The following is a 23090-nucleotide window of genomic DNA, read 5'->3' on the forward strand; positions in this document are numbered from 1 at the left end:
CTTCTCTCAGCTGGAGCAGGGAGGAGCTGTCAGTCCCTTCAGCTCTGTTTGATGATAGCATTTCAAATGACACTTTGATCCTCACTCCACACTGTTTGTTTTTCCTCTATGATGAAATTCAGCTCGAGAGGCGTGCAACAGGGCACATCATTAAAATGTGGCTCAAACACCAAGAACCACGCTCGTCCCTAGAAACCGTTCATGACCAGTTTTTGACACATCAGCGTAAAGAACACGACAGGCTAGGTGGCACAGGAAATGTAGAGAAGAACAGAAATGGTGTGTTTTCCCTGCAGATAACGCTCCGCTGAGGTGACACCAAAGCTGAACTAAAACTCGGGTGTCTCTATAAAGGCTGAACGAGAATAACTGGATCTAATGAGGCAGATCTGTCAGAGCTAAGCATTGTCTCTGGTGGGAGAAGAGTAAAGCACAAACTCCTGCCTTGAAGCTTAAGAAAATATGTGGGTGACACAGCTATATATGGAGATACATACTAGTACAAACTTCAGCTCAAATCTGTGAAAGGTTTTCTTTATCGACGAAGACGTTGTAGTTCATAAGAAAACATTCAAGGACATGAGATAGAACAAGCGCTGATGCATTCACACATTTGTACGGTTATTTTCTTTATAAAACCTTTTTTTCCTTTCATTTCTAAAACAAGCTCAAAAGCAAACCAATACTTCTTTCTTACAGGTCTTCTCAGAATGAATATAAACATAACGCACTCACTTAATCTCACTGGAGAAATCAGCTTTTGTTTAAGAAGAACAATAGAAATGCGTAAGATGAACAGCCCCAAAGTGTGAGTCTGAAAGAGTTGCCTCTTTTCTTTCTGGAGTGATAATTCTGCTATTGAAGATTTCCAGAGCCGCCACAGCTAAAATCATATGCAAATATCCACCCCATAGGGTGCAGACTGGCTGACACATTATCAGCAGAGAGACAGACGTCGCAATTTTGGGTTTCGAGTGTGGTCAAATCAAAAGACGGAGGGGCGATTAAAAAGGTGTACCGTGGAGCACGCGAGACAACGGGAGCACTTTAAACAGGATGCCAGCCCTGTTGGGGATGCGATGCTGAGGCCTCCCGTGGAGACGGGAGCGCCTGGCAACCTACATAGAGCCCGCAGAGATGAGACAGACAGTTTTGAAAAGCTGAACAATGAAAAATGAAAGCATGTAAAAATGAAAAACAAGGTTTATCTGGGTGAATAAAATGTGAAATGATTCGCAGGAAGAGGTGATTTCATGTTCGGTTCCTCTTTAACTGCTCTGTGGGATAAAGAAAGACAACCACAGTGATAATTACTCGCCTCCTTTGCTTTGGTTTCCCCAGGTGACTTAGCTCTGCACCCAAGTCCCAGGGATATTTCAGGTGAGAGTTTCTAAATCATGATTCATGAGCCAGATACAGTATCTCTTCATATTCAAATGGCTCGAGGAAGATCACTAAGACAGAGTGAAATTCATTTGATTTCTAATAAAAATAGGTTTGAAATAAACTGGGAAAAAAAGTTCGGAAACTTGTGTTTGGTGGATTATTTCATTTTATCATTTGTGGGATGAGCAGCACAGATGATTATGTGGGTAGCGCCCAAGAAAAGTTTGCCAAAATGCTCTGCCAATGGTAAACAGTGTATTCTCATAAGGCTACCAGGAAGCCTGCAATGACTGCCCTTCACCGTCAGGTCCGTTTGCGCTGGTGTCGACAACACAGACAATGGAACCTGAACATGTGGGGGAATGTCATATTCAGTGATGAGTCCAGGTTCTGCCTGCCAAAGTTGGATGGCAGGGTCAAAGTATGGAGACGATGCGGAGAACGCTATGCTGATTGTTGCACCGATGGAGTAACAGCTTTTGGTGGGGGCAGTGTCATGGTGTGGGGCGGCATCTCCCTCACTGGCAAAACAAGGCTTGTCATCATTGAAGGCCATCTCAATGCAGTGAGATATCGGGATGAGATTCTGCAGCCAAAGGAGGACAAATAACGCTCTAAACTTGAGCTAAAGTTTGGCAGGAAATAACTGAAATGGCCATTTTCAAAGGGGTTCCTTGACCTCTGACCTCAAGATATGTGAATGAAAATGGGTTCTATGGGTACCCACGAGTCTCCCCTTTACAGACATGCTCACTTTATGATAATCACATGCAGTTTGGGGCAAGTCATAGTCAAGTCAGCACACTGACACACTGACAGCTGTTGTTGCCTGTTGGGCTGCAGTTTGCCATGTTATGATTTGAGCATATATTTTTTTATGCTAAATAAACCTGTGAGGGTTTCTGGACAATATTTGTCATTGTTTTGTGTTGTTAACTGATTTCCAATAATAAATATATACATTAATTTGCATAAAGCAAACATATTTGCCCACTCCCATGTTGATAAGAGTATTAAATACTTAACAAATCTCCCTTTAAGGTACACTTTGATATATCTTGATGTACATTATTGGAAGTCAATTAACAACACAAAACAATGACAATGACATTGTCCAGAAACTCTCACAGTTACTGCATTTAGCATAAAAAACATGCAACTGCAAACTCAAGCCCAACAGGCAACAACATCTGTCAGTGTGTCAGAGACTCGTGGGTACCCATAGAACCCATTTCCATTCACATATCTTGAGGCCAGAGGTCAAGGGACCCCTTTGAAAATGTCCGTGACAGTTTTTCCTCGCCAAAATGTAGCATAATTTGGAGCGTTATTTAACCTCCTTCACGACAAGCTAGTATGACATGGTGGGTACCAGTGGTTTTCTATTTTCATATGATATCAGTATCTTCACTCTAGTTTTATGACTGAGCGTGTTACAACCTCCGAAATATCGATTACGTTAACGCGTTAAAGAAATTAGTGGCGTTAAAACAATGTTGCGTTAATGTGTTATTATTGCGTTAACTTTGACAGCCTTATGTTTTACACATTCACGTTATCTGCTTTCAGTTATTCTACTTAACAAAACATGTGAAGCAGCAGGATTTATGAGTTTCTGTTTGGAGCTACATAGAGGCTCCTGCCTAACACACATCAGATCCACATACAGACCATATGAGCTTAACTCAGCACCCAAACATCTAATTTGTATTTGTCTTCAGTGATTTACTGTTTCCTATTAGACTGTCTCCACAAGCAGCAGACTGGATAATGAGAGGCAATACTAAGAAGGGCAGCATCACTGGTGCATTTGCTGTACCTGGATGTTTTGGTGCTTACAGTGTGTGTCTGGAGCTGCAGCTGATGTTTCTTCCTCAGGCTGACAAACACTAAAATAATCTCTCAGGCTGTTCACTGCAAACACTCTTTTCACACTTTTTCCTTTGTGGCTCCAGAGCTCCAAGAGAAACTCAGACAGACAGCGCGTTTCTCAGTATTACACCGCTTTATTAAGTATCAATCCAGTTTACCAGCCCAGCAGAGTGCTCAAAAAAGTCCCAAAAAACCTCATTACAAGCAAACCAAGAAGTGACGCATAATGATGAAACACGGCAATTAAGTTCAAATGAAATTACGAGTTGATAGAGGAAGATGTGGTAATGGGTGGTAAACCCCATCGTGCCTGGTAAACGATGCTCGAAGGAACCCATTGGACATAGCAAAACTGCCTCTCCCCATCATTAAGTTATTAGATTAGCCCGGGGCAGCGAGTAAACAACTCCAGACATCTCGCAGCAGGCATACGTCCCACCAGTCCTCGCTCTTATTGGATTACTCCGGGAAACTTCTGCAGAAGACGAAATGACTCCACGGAGAGAACGCGAGGCAGGGGATGATTATTGGAAAGCAGATGATGGGAAGAACAGAGGAAAGGCCTGCTCGGGCCAGACGCCCGCAGCACTTTGGATCGAGCGGACAGCTAACGAGCAGGAGACGGGGAATGGATGCGGAGGGCAGCGAGATCGGATTTTGATTATTGGCTGCTGGATGGAGAGGCAGCTCTCGGGCCTGCCAGGTTCTGCATCATCCGCCTCCTGCCACATCTCGTTTGGGTTACTGCCACGGCGGATGTCCATTCAGCACTATCGGAGACAAATGAGGGCAAACACCTCTCAAGGTCAACAACCACCTCCACCGGGGGCCACAAGGGGTCTGCCATTCTAATTCCTTATACACTTAGAGTAATTAAAACCTGTCCAGAAGAAGCGGGGGAAGTCGATAGAATTTTTTTGAGACTGCTAATGAGATGCTAATTTGTTGGCCCGCGAGGAATGAGGTACGAGGAACTCAAGGACACAAAAAGCAGATTTATTCACACTTCTTTTAAGCAAACTTTTTCAAATATGGTGCGTGTTCGTCCTCGCGGATATGCAGCAAGTTTGTTGAGCAGCGCACACCGCGGGTTGCCCGTTGTCTTTATAGCTGATAAAAAGATATGAGCATCCTTTCAAGCTCCTTCCAAACTCCCGCTCATTTACAGAGCGTGGCCCCTGTGAGTTCAGAGTAAAGTGGAGAAAGCTCCCCTGCCTCGCAGCGACGAGTGAAGCCACATACAGATCGCCCTCATGCTGCCTGAAAGTAGTCCAAGTCAGACCTGTTTTCAAACACCCCACTGAGCCAGCCTTCTATGGACTCATTGAGTCATTCCAGGAGCACCAGGCTGGCTGCCCCACTTTTTTTTTCAGCAGATATCACACAGACTCTCTGATATGTGCGCACACACACTCACGCTGCTCAACTTTCCTCCCCACATATTTGACTATATAAGGCCAGCCCTGTCCTCTCATGTTTATTAATTGGGTTTGCTCTTTGGACTCGAGTGTGACTCCCTTCGGGCTGCAGAGGAGCATGGCGCTGTGATGAAACCGAGCAGACAGCAGTGAGGTCTTGTTGTCTCCACCAGCGCTGCAGTCAGGAGAGGCTCATTTTCTGATGTGTCATTTTACACGAGCACTGCACAACAAAACGCACTCAGATCCTGCCTGCACTCCCACTTAGCTACGGTGGCTTTCAGCTCTTACACGATAATAACCTCGACAAATCATTTTTTAAAAAGTTAAATAAAAGCTTGTCTCGTTAAACAACAGAGGATAATCTCATTTCTAATCTGCAGGCTCAGGCTGAGCAGCGGCGGCGGCATCACTCTGAAGGACACATCGCCGGGGAAATAACAACAATTAGAGCTGCCAATCACCCAAAATGCCAGAAGATGGTTGTGGATGAGTTTCTGCTTCGTTGGGCAGTTATACAGAGAATACAGACAGAAGAGACCAGTGAGGGAGAGGGGATGATAGAAATTGTACAGTATAATCACACCTAAAGCATAAATCTGTGCTTAAGTCGGCTGCGTTTTGGACTTGTTGCAGCCTCGATGTACAGCTGAGTGAGTTTACCTCAGAAATCCACACGTACACTAAGGGTGGGGGGGAAAAAATCGATTTTTTCACGGTTTTGAAATCAATTAATGCCAGAATCAATATATTTGCTTAATTTGAGTCTATGCGGAGGTAAAAGGAAGTTACCACTTTTATTGTTGTAGTCTGAGTAATGTGATGTCATATCCGTTCCGTATCCGTCAACTAAAACAAAACCACAGCCAGCCGCACCGAGACGAAACAAAAAAGTAGAAAACGGCAGAGGGTCGGCGTGGATACGACCTGCACCCTCACATTTTAAATCCAAAGTGGTCAACACTACACGTACAGTAAAGTATGGAAACACTTGGGTTTTTACACATTGCCAGGAAAAACAGAACTAGACATCACAGCTAAAGCTGCATGCAAACTGTCATGGCCAGGAAACGTTATCGTGTTGTGGTAAAGTGCGATCAAGCCAGCTGTCACTCTCATCTCCGTGGTCGAATTGGCCGGCGCTATAAAAGCGCACCCATATTTATGTTAAATAAATGGAGCTGACCATGGATGTTTAAAGAGAACGGAGCTGATGGGAGTTTTACTGTATCAATTTAGATATTTTCCAAAGTAAAAGTCCCTAGAAGTGTACGATTCAACTTTTCCCATGGTCTAGTGTTAAAGAAAGTTAACAAAAATCGCAATAAATCGTAATATTGAATCACAATACTTGTAGAATCGCAATACATATAAATCTCAATACATATCAAATCGGCACCCAAGTATCGTGATAGTATCGAATCGGGAGATAGGTGTATCGTCCCAGCCCTGACATACACACACTAGCATCTTTCTAATAAGTGCACGAGGTGGAAACTCACTGTTTAAGTCCTCTAGTGCTCAAACAATTAATAAATGGATTAATTAGTCGAAAGGCATCATTTTCTTCTTTCTTTTTTTTACAGTAGTAAGCAAAAATGCTTAACATTTTTTTCTGTTTCTTATCATTGTAAATTGAACACCTTCTGGATTTTAGACTGATAGTTGGACAAAATAGTCAATTTGCAACCCCATCTTCTAGAAACTACATTTATTTAATTATAATTTCGTACAACAAATACATTTTTATAACATTTTTTATCAACAAAAGGAGGAAATGTTTTAAAGAAAGTATCGGCTAAATTGTAAAATGTTGATACTGAACATATTTGACAAAGGTTCACTGTTTGTTTTCCTACAATATGTTATTTTACAATACAACATCCCCTCATAGCATCCACAGAATTATTATAATGGTTAGGTTTAAGCCCTCACAGCACTTAGTTAGATGGTGGTCTTGGTCTCTGGTGTCAAAGCCCTGGGCTTTGTACACCCACCATCCACTTAAACCACCTCCTCATAAATTGCAAGCGGTAGTAAATGTAGCACTTAATTCTCTGGAAAAAATGTTGCCAGTGAACATAAGCCAGGCAGCAATTACATATCTTTCGAAACATTGTAGTGCCCACACAAATAAGTAGGATATAAATGTGATTTCTAGGAGACAGGTATGCAATTTGAGGTTGCAAGTTTACAGTAAATTCTGACCTTTGTGAAGAGCACTTTTCACTACTTTTTAACAGCGAGTTCAAGAGTTTACATGCAGACTAACATTCCACTATTATTCTGAATATGACAATATTCTAAATTTGATACGGGTACTTATGCTGCCTTCAAATGAAACTCATATTTACAACATGGGAAGTCGTGTACACAATGTATGCTTGGCTTTTTTCGTGATAAGCATGGCTGGTACCAATGGATTCATTAGGTTTTCTAGTTTCATTTGAAGGCAGTATCTTCACTCTAGCTTTAAAACTGAGCCCGCTACAACCTCCGAAATATCGTTAATGCATTAAAGAAATTAGTGGCGTCAACACAAATGTGCTTTAACGCGTTATTATCGTGTTAACTTTGACAGCACTAATTAATAATAATTTGAATGTCAACATTATGACTGAAGCTTCAAACTATTCGGCAGCCCAACGAGCCACACAACACTATTTTGAATTTGACAAACGCGGAAATCAGACCGAACGGCCTATTATTTTACTTTTTAGACCACTTCTTCATTTAACTTATTTTAAAATGATGTCAAATCTAGGCTATTATATGGCATTTTAAAACATATGTCTAGTAGTTGTAATATATGGCCGGATTTCTGGAATATTAGCAGCCATATTGGCCGTCAAAAAACGTAAACCCTGTTCCCAACACTGGTAGTACTCCCTGTGACGGGTAAACTTATCTTGATGTGTAAAATCAGCGTAGTGCACCTTTAAGCACTCTTATGTCGCCCTTACCACTGTCCTCTTTGCTCAGCGCTGACTAAAACTCAACTGCACGTATCAAGTCATCTCTGGGCTGCTCAACGACGTGCAGCATCACATACTAATACACTCCTCAGAAATATTGAACTCCATCGTTTATTTTCCAAATTAAATTCTGAGCATGCACAAGATCAGCTTCTCATTTTAAAAGATTAAATTTAAGGGTGGGCATCCTGCGCAGGTTTACAGATTCTCATTTTGAACTAAATTGACAACATCAGGCCATTGAGTGCGAGGCAATCACGGCACACGGGGGAGGATGATGTTATGATCTCGCTAATGTGAATCAAAATGAAATCCAAGAGTCTGTCACATATCGGAGTGCATGCTGCAGTTTATCCATTACGTAGTGTTTCCCTGGTTTACTATAAAGAGATCTGCTCAGGCTCATTAGATTGGCAAATGGCATATGAGGCATTCTGCGCGAGAGCCACGCATCATTAGAAATTCCTAATGCCCTATACCTATTTCCTGGTATTGATCTCGAAGAAGCCTTATGTTAAAGCAGCCTGTCATCTTACCGCTTAGAAGGCAAAGATAGAGAGAGCCATTGCTTTTCCTATTGTTTGGAGGAGTTGACTTCAAACGGGTGAAAACCTCTGGTGGAGTCAGAGGCTTGGGAAAGCAGGTGGAGCTGGAAGGAGAGGGGGATGCAGGGATAGAGAAAGAGATGGGAGATAGAGGAGTGGAGAGGGGAAGCCCTTTGATCTCTGGCAGGAGTGAGCGCACAAGAAAAGAGACAGAGAGCAGCAAAGAAGATTGCAAACAAGGCATGCACTCAATTCCCAATAGCACGAACGCGAGCAGAAGAGACAGACGAAGGGAGAAAGAAAAGTCAAGTAGATTGAGCGAGACAGAGATGGAGAGAGAGGATGACAGGGTCAGAGAGAGAAAGAGAAGAAGAAAAGAGGAGAAAAAGAAAGAGGATGAAAATGAAGTAGAGGGAAACAGATAAGACCAGGATGTTAAAAGGATTTCAGTCCGGGGGCTGTTTGGGGAGTTCTCTCAAGCCCTATGCTAAAGCAATTAGCATTGAACCCCTTCTAGGAAAGTGCAGCCAAACCACAGCAGCCGTCTCTAACATAGTTAGTGTGTAACAACCAAGTCAAGCAAACCCCACGGTCCCCATTAAACCTCAAGTTTTAATTGGCATGTCAGGATGGTGCTGCGTTTCACAACCCATGAGTGTGCGTTCTCAAAAAAAAAAAGTGGGCCCAGTGAGTCTGCACATCCCACTTCAAGTAGAAACCCCGAGACAGTAAGCAGAGCTGCAGAGGCCTGTGTAGCGTGATAACAAAAGCTCTACATTAAATGTGAAAGGGATATTTCAAAACATCTGTTGCTAATGTGGCGGCACTGTGGAAGAAAAGTTGTGTACCCCTTTGTCGTCCGGGAGTTTACTTGAAACCAGTTCCTAAAGTTTACAACCGTCGCTTCAAACTGAAGTTTTGTTTAAAGTGGAAATGAAGCGTTCAACCAAGTTAAGCTGGTTTACTAAATGGATGTCCACTCTAATGAACTGTTATATAACAAACATGACAAATGTCACCAATTAAAAGAAAAAAAAGAAGATCCGTTTTATCTTTCGTGGCAAGAACGCCACCATGTGGCGGTACTGTAGTCTGTGACGTCACGCGGTTGGTTGGCTCGGCTGAGTTACACAGATACAACGGTAGAGACCGTGAAAGACGGAGACTGAGGGGACACAGGACAGAATAAAACAAAAGGGGGGACACTACTGTATTGTTCCTGGATGTAATGATGAGTTTTACAATGTCAAAAAACCAAGGACAAAACTGTTCATTTCATAAACTGCCGCTGAAACGGAGATCAGTAACTTACTGCAGTGCTAGCTACTGGCACAAAGAGCCCTCCGACAGGCACTGAGTCCAGCTGCTGCTGACTGTCTCCCGTCCTCTCCCCACTCTGATCACCTGTCTCTCCTCCTGCTGTCTCATTCACACCGTCCAAAGACAGGGTCGCTAAGAAAATAAACGCCGAAAGCACTACTTAGCTAAAAGACTGGAAACAGCTGGTCTAGCTCTGTCAAGAGGTCACAACATTTGCCTACCAGTACCTCTAAAGATTCCAAAGATGCGTTAGAGGTGGGGTTTTCTAAGCTAAACTAACGGGCTGTTGCCTGTAGCTTCATATTTACAGACTTGAAAGTGGCACCAAGTTCCTCATCTCACTCTAACAAGAAAGGTAATAAGTGAAGCTCCCAAGATGTCGAACTATTCTTTTAAAAGTGTAGTGTGTAGGATATGGCGGCATCTAGCGTTGAGGTTGCAGATTGCAACCAACTGGAACCGTCTGTCCGTTCTGGGTCACTGTGGCGGCCGGCTCCGTGAATAGGACCCGCTCCATATGTAGATATAAACGGCTCATTCTTAAGTAACGAAAACACAACGATTCTTATTTCCAGGTGATTATAAACTAAAGAAAACATACTTATTAATATAAAATTCCATTTCTGCCAATAGATCTAAATGGTACACTCTCTAATAGAATTATTAGGTCTTATCAAATGTCTTTGTTGCTGCTCGATCGAAGGTTTTCTCAAACACTCGGGAAACTTTTTGCCAAGAATAAGGAAAAAGAGAGGAGGTAGCTCACCGCAGTCTCAGTTCTTTAAAGCAACAATTCAGCAAGGAAAAGCTGATTTAATGGTGTCACACAGTTCCTGCTGACTTTTATAAGATATCTGCTTCCAGCATTGTTAGACCAGTTGTCATTTCACTGTTCAGTCATTCACTTTCAGCCGTCACCTGCCTCCTCGTGTTCTCGGCTGACAGCAGTTGAACCTCAACGTCTCCAGGTTTTGACGATTCCTACATTTTCCACATCACCGTTGCACTGAGCTGTTATTCTGCATACATCTGTTAGCTAGAAGCAGTCATGCCAGTCAGTCTCCTCTGACCTCTCTCATCTGTGAGTGCTTCCCAGGACCACTGCTGACTGGCGTTTTCCGCTCTGTGAATAACAGTCATCGCTGACTGCAGTGCGCCAAAATCTCAGGAGGCTGTCACTTTCTGGAACAACATGTCTGGCACCGACATCCACACTACATCTAAAGTCACTTTAACCACATGTCTCTGCCTTTTCTAACATTTAGTTGAGCAGCAGCTGAGCGTCTCATCCCTGTCTGCGCACATTATGCTTCTGCTTTATTTTTATGTGACTCACCGTCTGGAGGAGTGAGCTGCAAGTATGTATAGCCAAGACAGTGACTGTGTGCATTTGAGGACATCAATTGTCAGTTTGAAATTGCAATTATGATGTTTTTTTTCTCTGTGCTAGTTAAAATAACGTCTGTTTGAGACAAACTGTGCTCACTGCTTACCTTGGAATATGGCGGCGTTCTGGATGATGAGGCGTTTGAGTTGAGCGCTGACAACCTGCAGACCAGACTCCATGTTGCTGCGTGCGGCCACCTGATACCGCTCCTCCATTTTCTTGGAACAGCAGGTCGGGCCTTTGGTTTGGCAAACCTGCAGATCCGCACCTGGCAGGAGATCAGCAAAGACAGGACAGGAGTCTGGATGAGAAGAGTGAAAGTAGCTGCGAAGCCACTTCTGTTTAATTTTCAGAAACCAGAAGCCCCCTTCCCTTCACACAAAAAGACTCAGCTGCATGCTCTGCATGCTAAACACAGGAAACACTATCTACAGCACATTCTGCAGCCTTAATGAGCGTGTGATCATTATGTAGAGGCTGTGTTATGTAGCGCGGCTGAAGTCAAAAATAAATTGCTGCTGAAAACATGAGTCATTTTGATGCACACTCAAGCAATACGCCATAGCTGTGTTGTTCTCCTCCGAGATCAATTTGGTCAACAGAAAGTTTCCCACCACTCCAGGCTACACTTTTAACACCGAGGATCAAATAAAGTATTTCCTGGGCACAAAGATGAGAGCCAGGAGCAGCTCAGCGGGTGGACAAACAAACACAGCGTTTCAGCATGCATTCACTCTATATATATATATATATATTAGGGTTGTGCAATTAATCAAATTTCGATTCCGGCTTCCAATGATTATGAAAATAAGATAATTAACATGATTATTGTACCGCTTTCCGTTTCACAACAACGCTCTCGTTTTGTCTTGTGTTATAAATCCTGGTGAATGAAAAACAAGGTCTGAAAAATTGCCATAAATCGGGAGAATTGTGACCCCGGGACAGGGCAATGAAAAACAGGAGTCTCCCGGGAAAATCGGGGCGATTGGCAAGTATGACTCTCCCCGGCGCTGACTGTTCCCACACCCCACCTCCCTCCCCGGGCGTATTTCGTCTGCAGCAGTGCACGATGACCAGCTCTAGGTCAGCTTGGAAAGGCCCGGGGTGAAGGTGGAGCTTTACAGCAACCCTCGCCCAGACCTCGTCGCTTAGTGCTCGCTGTGCCCTCTCTCTCTGATGGAGATGGAGCTCCCTGCTCCTGGCGTGACTGTCAAGCAGGGCGGACTGTTTTCAGTGGGGCAATGTTGGCAAACCACCCAAACTGTCTTGAAACAAGGAGCCTCATTTACTATGTTTTGTGAGTGTGACCATTCATTAGGGATGCACCGATACAGATACCAAATCGGATATCGGGCCGATACTGACTCAAATAGCTGGATCGGGTATCAGTGACAATTGGGCTGATCTATTCAATTCACTTCTGTTTATATCCTAAAAACAGTAGATCTGTAATTTGAATTCCTGTTTTGACCAATTTGTTGCTGCATTAAAAGGGTTTGTGCTTCAATTATAATTCCTGTTAATTATGAAGATGTTTTTACCAAGTTGCTGATGTACGATTTATTATTTTAATAATAAATAACAATTCAGTAAATGTATATCTATGTATTTATTTGTTACATTTTGTTACACAAAGTTAGGAAAGCAATGTTTAAGTCAAGCCTGACATTGCCTTACACATAAAAGAATGATCCCAGTCCCTTCGACACAGTGAGGCATACAGATTATTAATTAAACACTGGTATCGGGACTGAAAAAGTCGGATCGGTGCATCCCTACCATTCTTATCTATACAACCAATGTGTTTATGATTAAATTGTTTACTGGAGCACAAAGTTCTTCATAGATCTAGCCTCTTAATTTTGCTCTCAAAGTGCACCAAATTGATGCATTTAACTTTAAAATGTTTAAAATGTTCAAAATGTTCTCACTAAATGTATGACGTTTCCAAAGTCAATGAGTAATCGTGTTAAATAATCGTGATCTAAATATTGACCAAAATAATCGTGACTATGATTTTTGCCATAATCAAGTAGCCCTAATGTATGCCATTAAAGAAAACAGCCATGCTTAAGATTAAAGTCGATGAAACAACATTTCTGCACCTGGCCACTGACATTACAGCTTGTTTACACAGATGAGAAATAATTGGATTCCCCGAGCTCTTTTGAAAGCTGCAGATGTAAGCCAGTGAAGGCAAAACTATGGTGACAGGGATATTTAACTCTGATGTAGCCGTACACAACCGGATCAAAGAACAAACACCCTGAAGAAATTAATTCAATTTGAAAAAAAAAAACCAGTGAGGAGCGAGATAAAGACTACGAGCTTAGAATTGAGTCTGATCAAGGATAGCGAAGGTGCCTCAGCTGCTGCAACCGTGCTGGTGAATGAACTGCAGTTTTTGTGTGATGATGTACTGGAGGATATCTTTTACAAAGAACCATTCGAAAAGTTTGAAAAAAAAACTACTGCTACTACTGTGGCATACTACTGAAATGTATGTTGCAGTTATCACAATTCTGTGTTGAAAGACCTCTCCAAGGCCTGGAGGCTGATAAAGAAGGCATGCCCCAGCCCCTCCCAAAAAATGTATAAATAAAAAATTTAATTAAATTAAAAGAATAATAATATAAACAAAAATCTCTCCCTCCCGCACATACCCCCTTTTTTTATCTTTATTTCTATTATTTATTTGTTATTATTTTTCTCTTTCTCTCTCTTGCCCCCTTACTAGGGGTGTAAGAAAATATTGATACACCCGAGTATTGCGATATTATCTTTTTCGATACTGTATCGATTCTCCAAAACACTGTATCGATCTTTAATTAAATTCCTAAAACTCCAGCCGCTATTCTGTTTTTCAGAGGTTGTAGCGGGCCCAGTTCTAAAGCTGTACTAGCTGTAAAGTGAAGGTACTGGCATCATAGTAAACTAGAAAACCTAAGGAGTCCATTGGTACCAACCATGTCATACTAGCTTATCGCGAAGAAGGCTAAATAACTCTCCAAACGTACACACAATTTTGGCAAGGAAAAACTGGCATGTCCATTTTCAAAGGGGTCCCTTGACCTCTGACTTCAACATATGTGAATGAAAATGGATTCTATGGGTACCCACGAGTCTCGCCTTTACAGACATGCCCACTTCATGATAATCACCTTTTTTAACTCAGATTTTATGCATACGGTGGTTGGTTTTTTATACTATGACAGTTTTACAAAAATTAATAAATATACTGAATCGTTACCCCTGTATCATGATATGTATGGTATCGCCAGATTCTTGCCAATACACAGCCCTACCTCTTACCACCACTAATTTATACACACTCAGACACACACACGCACACACTCAGTGGATACCACATAACAAACACATGTACATCTTCTCACCCACACACACACACACCCTTAAATCAAAGGACCAACCTCAGATTATTACTTTGCTGTTACTGTTACCCGTCATGTTACCCCATGTACTGTCTGTTTTATGTCTTGGCTTTACCTCACCTGTTATGTCTCTTCGCACTAAATAAATTTAAAAAAAGATTGCACCTCTATTGAAAAAGAAAGGTCCAGTGGACTTTCTATACACAAGCTATAAATTTCCAGCGTATTCCCAAATCCCTCCTCTAAAACGACGCACACACAGACATCACACAGACATAAATAGGGCACAACCATCTGATGTTTAAACACAAAGAGGAGCTCCCTCTCCTCAGTGCTTCCCCTCTCTCTCTGACTCTCTGTCCCGTGTGGCTGTTGAAAGCTTCGGTGGTGGCGGCTGCCGTCGTAACGTGCCAAGCTGCGTCTAGGAGTTGTCTGCGGGATCTGCTGCCTGAGAGGCGTCAGTGACAAGGGCCTGATTGATGGCGTGGTAAACAAATGTCAGGGGAGTGTGCCAGCTTCGGCTGCCGCTGGTCGGGATGCGGAGGATGCGGAGGATGAGGAGGCAGAAGATTAATTTGGAGGCAGGGCTCGGATTGTGAATGTATATATATATCGGAAAAGTCTCGATAACGAGCGTGTCAAAAGACAGAAGAAAGGCTTTTGTGGAGACGGAGGGTTTATCTTAGTGTATGAAAAGTGAATCTCTCTATTGGTTTGAGGATTTGTCTCTGTGAGATCTTCAAACAATAGATCCTCAGAAACAAAGCTTAGACTGTAACAAAGAAAACAGCAGGCATGGCGGGAAGTTAAACTAGCAGGAGATGCAACAGAGTGACAGTCTTGATAATTAATAAGTACTGGGGAGCCGAGCAGTGAACGGCTAAATCCCCGCTCACTCCCGACACCCATCAGGGTCTAGGGTGTAGAGTCTAATGAGTGAAACAGGCAATAAAACTGTCACACGGCACCTTTTGTATGCATACTGACAGGCTTAATATCTTAAATCAATACCGACAAAGGACTCCTGACAGATAAGATCAAGCTAATTTCAGGCTTGCAGGGGCAAAATTATTAAGCTGTCAATAGCGCCATAGGTGAGATGAGCGCGGCCGTTGCAGGAAAAGAGACGGGGATTTGGCAATTATCTCCGTCGAAACAGACAGTTTCATCTGCACGTTTGCAGATGATAAATGCGTTTCATTACAGAAGTTCCACTGCGGTGAGGGATAAGTGAGGGATTCGACAGGAAAATGATTCCCTGTGGAGTTTCGCAAATAATAAAATCACACCGTCTAAATAAAGCCTTCTTTTCTGACTGACAGATCACTTGGGAACGCGTTTCCTGCTTTGCTTTAGGCTCAGCTCTCTTTCTTCCCCCGCCCCTCCCTCTGTTTTTATATTCCTTGTCATCCCTGCGCAGTTTTGTTCTGAGCTTGTTTCACTTCACCTACCTTGAGCTTAATAGCTACCGGGCCCCGCGAGCACCTTTCCATCAGTCTGTTATTGGTTAATTAGTCGATTTTTGTGTCCTGATGGCCACTTCTCTCAAACAAAATGAAGAGAGACAAGGTAGCAAGGCCGGGAGCAATTTAGATGTAAATTTCCCCAACATACAATCTCAGTCCAAGGTGGCGCCTTTAAATTATTACCTACTTTCAATCAATACTCTGAAATGGTGGGCCACACAATTCAACATGCAGAGCAGCTGCCGTTTTCATGAGTGTCAAGGTCTTTGAATGGCTTTTTAAAAACGCATTGATCGCCCTTCGGTTTGTCACAGCCTTTTTTTTTTTATGTGGCGATGTTGCTGCTGCTTCTCTTGTAAAATAAAGTTTCTGTTGAAATGCCAAGGGTGAAAACTCCAGCAGGGGCTCAAACAGTCCTGAGTACACAGAGCGAGAGAGAGAGAGAGAGAGGAGTCCCTGCCTTCACATCTTTAACAAGCTCGGGGACTCCAAGCCAAGGGAACGGGGGCAGCCACGAATACACTGTGTGTCTCTTGGTTTCCCAGCACCAATTAGAAAGCTATCACTATGCAAGTTTAATGACGGAGACCATGGGGGAAAAACAAGTTGTATTAAGATATAGAATATGTTAAAAGCCGTTCATTATGAGCATAAATTATACAACAACTACCAGTGTTGAGTCAAAGCATGCGGGACTCCGTGGCTTCCTCTCCGGGGCAAAATAAGCCAGTGTCACTTTGTAGAGACAATAAATGAAATGAAGATAGCGCCATTTACAACCAACCTAAGGAATAATAATATCATTAGCTACTGGGGATTACAATTGTTTTAAGTATTTTTAGTGCTTTGCTGACTGCTCTACTTTAAATCGTTTGATGAAGCAATAATTTGAAAGCTGGAAGCATGAATGTGAAAGAGCCCGATCTCACGCGAAACAATGAGGCAGCAAACACAAGTGCCCCTTCATTAAAGAGAGACGTTTCAAAAGAAATTGACTGAATAAACAAAAAAACAAATCACTGCTTAATTAGACAAAAAGACCTCTGGCTTCAGGTCAAACTGATCCACCTATTAGTCGAGTCCCTCGTCTTTTAAACAGCAGGAGCCTTTGTTCTTTGTTGTTCGGTTCTTCGTGATAAACAACAAGCCCAGGTGACCTGACCCGGCGGCTAATTACTGGAAGTCCACATCTCCTGGACCTATTTTTGACATCCTGCTCAGCAATATCAAACGACATGAAATTATAATTGGAATAAAGGGGGGAAAAGCTCCGTCTTTGCAGGACCACTGTTGAGGATTTTGTGTTGAAATAAGTGGCAGTTGGAGGTATAGCCGAGTGGTTACAAGCCACATTATTGCAATGTCCCTGCTGGTTCAATTCCACAGCCAATTAGACTGTTACCAGGTCATTAAACGTGCGTTATCACTGGTTATTACACGGCTTTGTTGAATACTCAACTCTGATTGAACCCATTTAGTTCATTTTCGCGTATCAGTGGCGTGTTATCAATACATAGTCGGACGACGGACGCTACAATCTGAATGTGAAAGTGTCTGCTCCATTTGGAGTCTCAGCTCAAGAGAAGCAGGAGTCAGATTTCACACATTTATCACGGGACGAGAGAAAGTTGGCAGACAAGACGATGGCAGAGGATTTGGTGTCAAAGCGAAAAGCAAAAGCGCCTATTTGGTAATATTTCGGATTCAAACCCAATGCGATGAAGGAACCATAATGTTAATGAGGCAATCGTCGTGCGGAGGACGGAGCGGTCGCAGCCGGTGTGCACGGCGCAGTGGCTCGAGGTGGAAACCTGCAGCCTCGCAGAGAAAGCTCTACCGGAGATGCCAGACACACCGCCACCCGAAGGTAAAGATCAAAGTAAGCGCGCCACAGTTATTGAGCGTCATCTTTTCTTGTAAAATGTCCGGTGTAATCGGTAACACCGGTGTTGTCACAAGTTTATTAACCGGTGGGAAAATGTCCTCACCGTCACATCCCTAGTAAGTAGTCGTGTAATAAGCGGTATAATGTGCAGCAAGCAGGTCATTGTTGTGTAATAAACCCCTTCAGGGCGATGCAGCATATTTCACAACAACGACCAGATCGCTGCACATTATCCCCTACTTATAGGCCTCATAGATGTGGGTCAGTAGGGCCCTGCTACACCCAATAGCACCCAATTGGTTTTGTCATTTATTCACATGGCCGATCACCGAAAGATAGAATTAAAGAGACAACAGCAACCTCTAGCGACCGCAGGAGGTTAGGACAGGAGCAGAAGCGAAAGTGAGTCACTATAGTATAGACAGCGTGAAAGGGCTTTCACCCAGGAGACCGGGGTTGTATCCCGAGTGAAACCAACAACAAGTAATAGTCTTTGTGTTCACAACCTTAAGCTTTGGGGTGTATGCAGCGATTTTCAAAAAATCATCAACTAGTTCCAAGTGATTATCGCATAGTATTTTTGCTTGGAATACACATCCCTAACAAGAAATCTGGAAAAAATCATGTACCTCTGTGTCCTCCGGTGCTCCTAACGGCATCTGCAAGATTTCACAGACCGGAGGAAAACAACCAATCAGAGCTGAGCTGGAGCCTTGCGTCTCTGAGCAGCTGTCAATCACTCGCAAACCCCCATCAAACGGTTAAACTAGGCAGCGCTGATCAAATATGAATCAATATTCTGTTACTGTAATGCCTATTTCTTGCCTCAAATGTTTTCAGAAACATCTTGTAGTGTACTGTTTAGCTGTAAAAATGGGAAATGTTTCTGCAAACATTTGATGCGAGAAATACAGTAGGCATTACAGTAACAGAATATTGATTCATCAGCGCTGCCTAGTTTGACCGTTTGGTCGGAGTTTGCGAGTGATTGACGGCCTCCATTGAATGAACAGCCCATAGGAGCGCTCTTTCTCTGAATGGACTTGTGATTGGCCAAAGTCTCCCATCAAGGGTTAGACTTTTTAAAGTCTGAAAACAGAGCCATGACGGGGTGCAGAAGTCTATTTTTCTCTCAGAACACTTAAATTACAATATGCTGAAAGATTATTATGGAATTTTTGCCCAATGATGCCAAAAACATTCTGCTTTCTACAAGTTTAATGTCCTGATAACAGTCAAATCGGGACCTTTGTTGCATGTCTCTCAACCATTTCCAATCTCTACCTCTACACTGTCAAATACAGGTGAAAATGCCAAACAAAAAAATCTTTAAAAAATAAATAATAAGTGTCAGCTGTCAGCTCAGCCTCCAGCAAACTGGTACTATTCTTCCATTTAGTGGGAATCTAATGCTCCTCTCATGAATCAGGTCAGCTGCTGCTGTCAGAGATCCACCACATCCTCCGCTCAAAACCGCCGCTGACACTGATGGAGCTGCATGTCCCGGGGTAAGTGCTCGGCGCTGCTCGAACGCCTCTCGAACATACATGACTACGCGGTGGAGTGAACTGACACCCAGCCTCCATTTCACCTTCAGACACTACAACCACCCACAGCAACAGCCACAACAAAGACATGAGTGGTACTCCTGCAGCATAGTTTGTTTTTTTCACATCTCCACTTGTGATGTTGTTTCTCTGCGCTCGCTTCTTTTGAATCATGTTGGCGGAAAGAAAAAGTTTAGCTTTTGTATTTTGGTGTTTTGCCCCCTGGCACCACATGCAGCATTATTAGAATTCTGCTCTGCCTTCCTGCGGACATCTCTCTGAATCAGCCACCTCCCCCACACGATACACACCATATCAATACAGGCTACTTCACGGCTCCCCGCCATCTCACACACACACACACACACACACACACACACAGAGAGAAAGTGATACTTCCCTCAGTCAAATCACAGCCATCCTCAACATTTAAATTCATCAATCTTTCATTAGCTGTATGCCTCAATGAAGAACTTGTGTTGCATTAGGCTGCACCCCGTTGTTTCGCATTTACCCGCCAAATCTTTAGCAGGCACAAAGTTTAGCAGATGCAACCGTGACTGAAATCCTTCAACTTATTCTGTATAAATTAATGACAAGGATGTATTATGGATGACCCAAAAAATTGCACCAAAAATGTACTAAATATATGAGAAGTGACTGCATATTTCATGCTTTTATAAAATGTAAAACAAAAGCTCATTAAGGCGAAAGTGGAAGAGCTGGGATTTATGGAAATCCTACCTAAAGTACAAGCCCGGCGCCATAATAACGCTGTCTCATTCCGGATATTACTTTTTAAATTTTCATGCATTGCTTAAATATTGTCGAGAATGATGAAAGACATTTCAATGTCATCGCTGGATAAAAAGGACATAAATACCAGGAACCTGCCTGGAAAGTTTAATATGTGTCACATCTCTTTTTAGAAAGAAAGCACATTTTTCCAGTGAAAAAAGCTAGAATATAATTTATTTAAGAATAGAACGTGTCTTTACACCTTTTTTGAGAATAATGAAACATTTTGCAACAGCTACTTGTATGTGTGGATCTACACACAGGAATCCTACACAAAAAAACGAATATATGAGTGTGTGTAAGAAAGGGTTGAAACACTGAATGTGATCATTGTTGATGATGTAATGTTTGGTAATGCAGCTATTTCTGTACGCTCACTGAAAAACAATAAATCAATATTACATTATTCCAGTGGTTTCCAACCTAAGGTTCGGGACCCCCACACACAGTCGCAAGAGAAATCTGAACAGGCCTAAAATGATTAACAATCCTATGCTTATTTTCTTGTGAATTACTGGATAACTTTACCCCAGAAAATGATCCATTTAATAGCACAAAATACACTGTTTGGTTAAACAGGTCTCAACCGGTGGAAATATGTAACCACTTAAAATGGGTTGCAAGTAGAAATCAAGCCAATAAGGTTGGCAACCAGTTATTTCACATTATTCCATTAAACAAATTTTACAAGGTTAACATCACCTCTCTTTGGATTTTCTGGATTGTTAAAAAAATATTGGTGCCAATGTGAAGAGACTTCACTAATTTACTGTATGAAAGACTTGCTGTGGCTCAGCCAAGGCTACATCCTCCCTGCTGCAGGCCTTGATAAATGTGTGGTATGGATATAGTTTTTTTAAGAAAAGTCTCTAAAGCAGAAATTCACTTTTTTCCTCAAATATCCCCGAATATAATTTCAACTGACCCAGACTTACCAACCAGTGTCCCAAACTGAAGTTCCTTTTTTTCATTCTACATAATAAATATAGTTTTATTATAAACTATTTATTAGAAATATGTGAGTTAACTCACATCACTTCACTGACTCACTCTGGTCCGCGATGGAAGTTCTGCTAGTTGTTCCCTGCACTTATATCTGAATAAAAAATGTAAATCACCCTATCGGTGTTTGGCCTCAATCAGTTTTCATTATTCGTTTAGTCATTTGTTGAGTTACTGTTTCTTGTTTATTTCTAACTGATCAATAAATGCATCACTGCAAGATGCAGTGCACAAATGCAAACCTGTTTCTGATATACAGTAGTATAGACGGGTTTCTTGTATACAAACATTACTGGGTGTGTGCGCATTCAGGGGGCAAAACCACCGCCACCATCGTTGTAATCAGCGTAGATTTCACATTGTTTGTACATTCTTGTTGACTATACTAGACCCCTGCCGTTACCGACCACCAGATACCATTATTATATGAAGTATTAGTATGAGATTTGTTTATTATCATCACCGGTTATGAAATGGGTAACGTTAGATCAGACAGTGTGATTTGACTTGGGGGACCAGGGTCTGTTTGGTTGACAGTCCGGTCAGAGTTACGGGGCTCCCTCTTGATGGCCACCGCCAGACACTTTTTCCTCAGCAAATCCTCAACAGATATAACGTTACTATAAAACTGGAGACTTGGATTTTAGTCTTGTTATTAGTACAACCAGTCACACAGCAGCTCTTTGTATGTCGGGCAGGTGAACATTAACATTAGACTCCTGATGGCTCTCTATTAAATAGCGTGTTGCTATTTGCTAGCTAACGTAACCAGTTAGCCCTCAGTCAGAAATGTAACGCCAAAAGTCAGTACAGTAATGCACATACAGTATGTCTGATTCAAATTCAAACGAACTTTAGCTAACGTTAGCTTCCACAGCGGCATGTTGTTGTGACCGTGGGGGAGGAGGAGCAGCTGCCCCGGTACACTACCAGACGTCTTCCCTTCTAAATGTAACGTTACGGCACACCGGAGTGAGCTTTCCCCGCCGTAGTCATGTAACATTACAACAGTGTAGTCTTGCTCTTTTAAGTTTTAAGGCATAGTCATTAATTATATATAAATATTTCCTTAGAGTGTGGGTCGATCACCCTGTTGATGATCAGTTCATATTTATTGATCTGTGGAGCAGGACCATGACCACCCGCTGCTTTGCTGGCGCTGTGTGACTAGAATGCTTTGACCCATCAGGCCTGGATCCATAATCTCCTTCTGGTTTTAGCAAAGTCATGTGATCCCCTCGGCATATTAAACATTTTCCATTCATCTTTCCTGCGGTTGGTGCAGTTTACTGCACAACAACTCCTTGCCGTCTCTGCTGTGGAGCTTGGCTCTGCTAGACATGCTTTGCTTTCTGCCCCCTAGCTGCGCGCGCATCTCTGTGATGACGTTGCAGTCTATACAGCCATGGAAATTTACATACACACACTTTGAACTATCTCATATCAAAATTAAAACAGTATCAATAATCTTTCCACTTTATTCTAAACTGTGAAGCTGTTTGTGAAAGTCTGTTTAGATATGAGTGCTATAAATGAATCATTGATCATCCTTCTGATGTTTAATAATGATCACTGAGATATCACCTCCATGATGGAGCCTGATGACAGCTGTTCTTCTACTCCTCTAGGAGTGTTTCCTGCTCCTCTCTGGCTACTGTACATGACAGTCACTTCCCAAAGCTCCTTTACTTCTCATGCCCAGTTCGTTTGAGCTTTAAACTAGCTGACAACATTAACACATTAACACTCACTATGAGAGTTGCTCAGTGGCGCATGAAGCCAAAATGGCTCAACTGCCGAGTGATAAAGTACCCGGATGGTAGCCGGCCCATAGAGCATGCGCAGTAGCATTTCCTTTAAACCCCCTCTCTCAGCCCTCGGTCTGGGTCTCATTCTCATGAACGGAGGAAGGAAAATAACTGAATTCAGCTATTAGTGCATTACAACTTGTAGGACCTAATGACTTAAATAAGGGCTATACAAGTGTTCATGCTGGGAGGTTGATTTAGCTAAAGATATATACATCCGCTGAGTTACAGACATACTTGCCAACCTTGACACATCAAAAATAGGGAGGATTTCGAAACCAAAGCA

General features: G+C 42.5%; 1 protein-coding gene and 1 long non-coding RNA gene across 3 annotated transcripts in view; one reads left to right on the plus strand and one right to left on the minus strand.

The window, feature by feature from the left end:
- gpc3 (glypican 3) overlaps positions 1 to 23090 on the minus strand; it is a 127425-nt gene that overhangs the window by 99069 nt on the left and 5266 nt on the right. For both annotated transcript variants that reach the window (XM_037780886.1, XM_037780888.1), the window contains exon 2: positions 11010 to 11171. In XM_037780886.1, coding sequence (XP_037636814.1) covers positions 11010 to 11171 — 162 coding nt within the window. The remainder of the gene's footprint in view (positions 1 to 11009; positions 11172 to 23090) is intronic.
- On the plus strand, positions 1844 to 21816 carry LOC119494763. Its single transcript, XR_005208289.1, has 3 exons — positions 1844 to 1855; positions 4945 to 4949; positions 21543 to 21816. It is a non-coding gene; the product is annotated as an uncharacterized LOC119494763 (long non-coding RNA).

The sequence above is a fragment of the Sebastes umbrosus genome, chromosome 9 (genome assembly GCF_015220745.1).
Source record: "Sebastes umbrosus isolate fSebUmb1 chromosome 9, fSebUmb1.pri, whole genome shotgun sequence".
NCBI lineage: Eukaryota > Metazoa > Chordata > Actinopteri > Perciformes > Sebastidae > Sebastes > Sebastes umbrosus.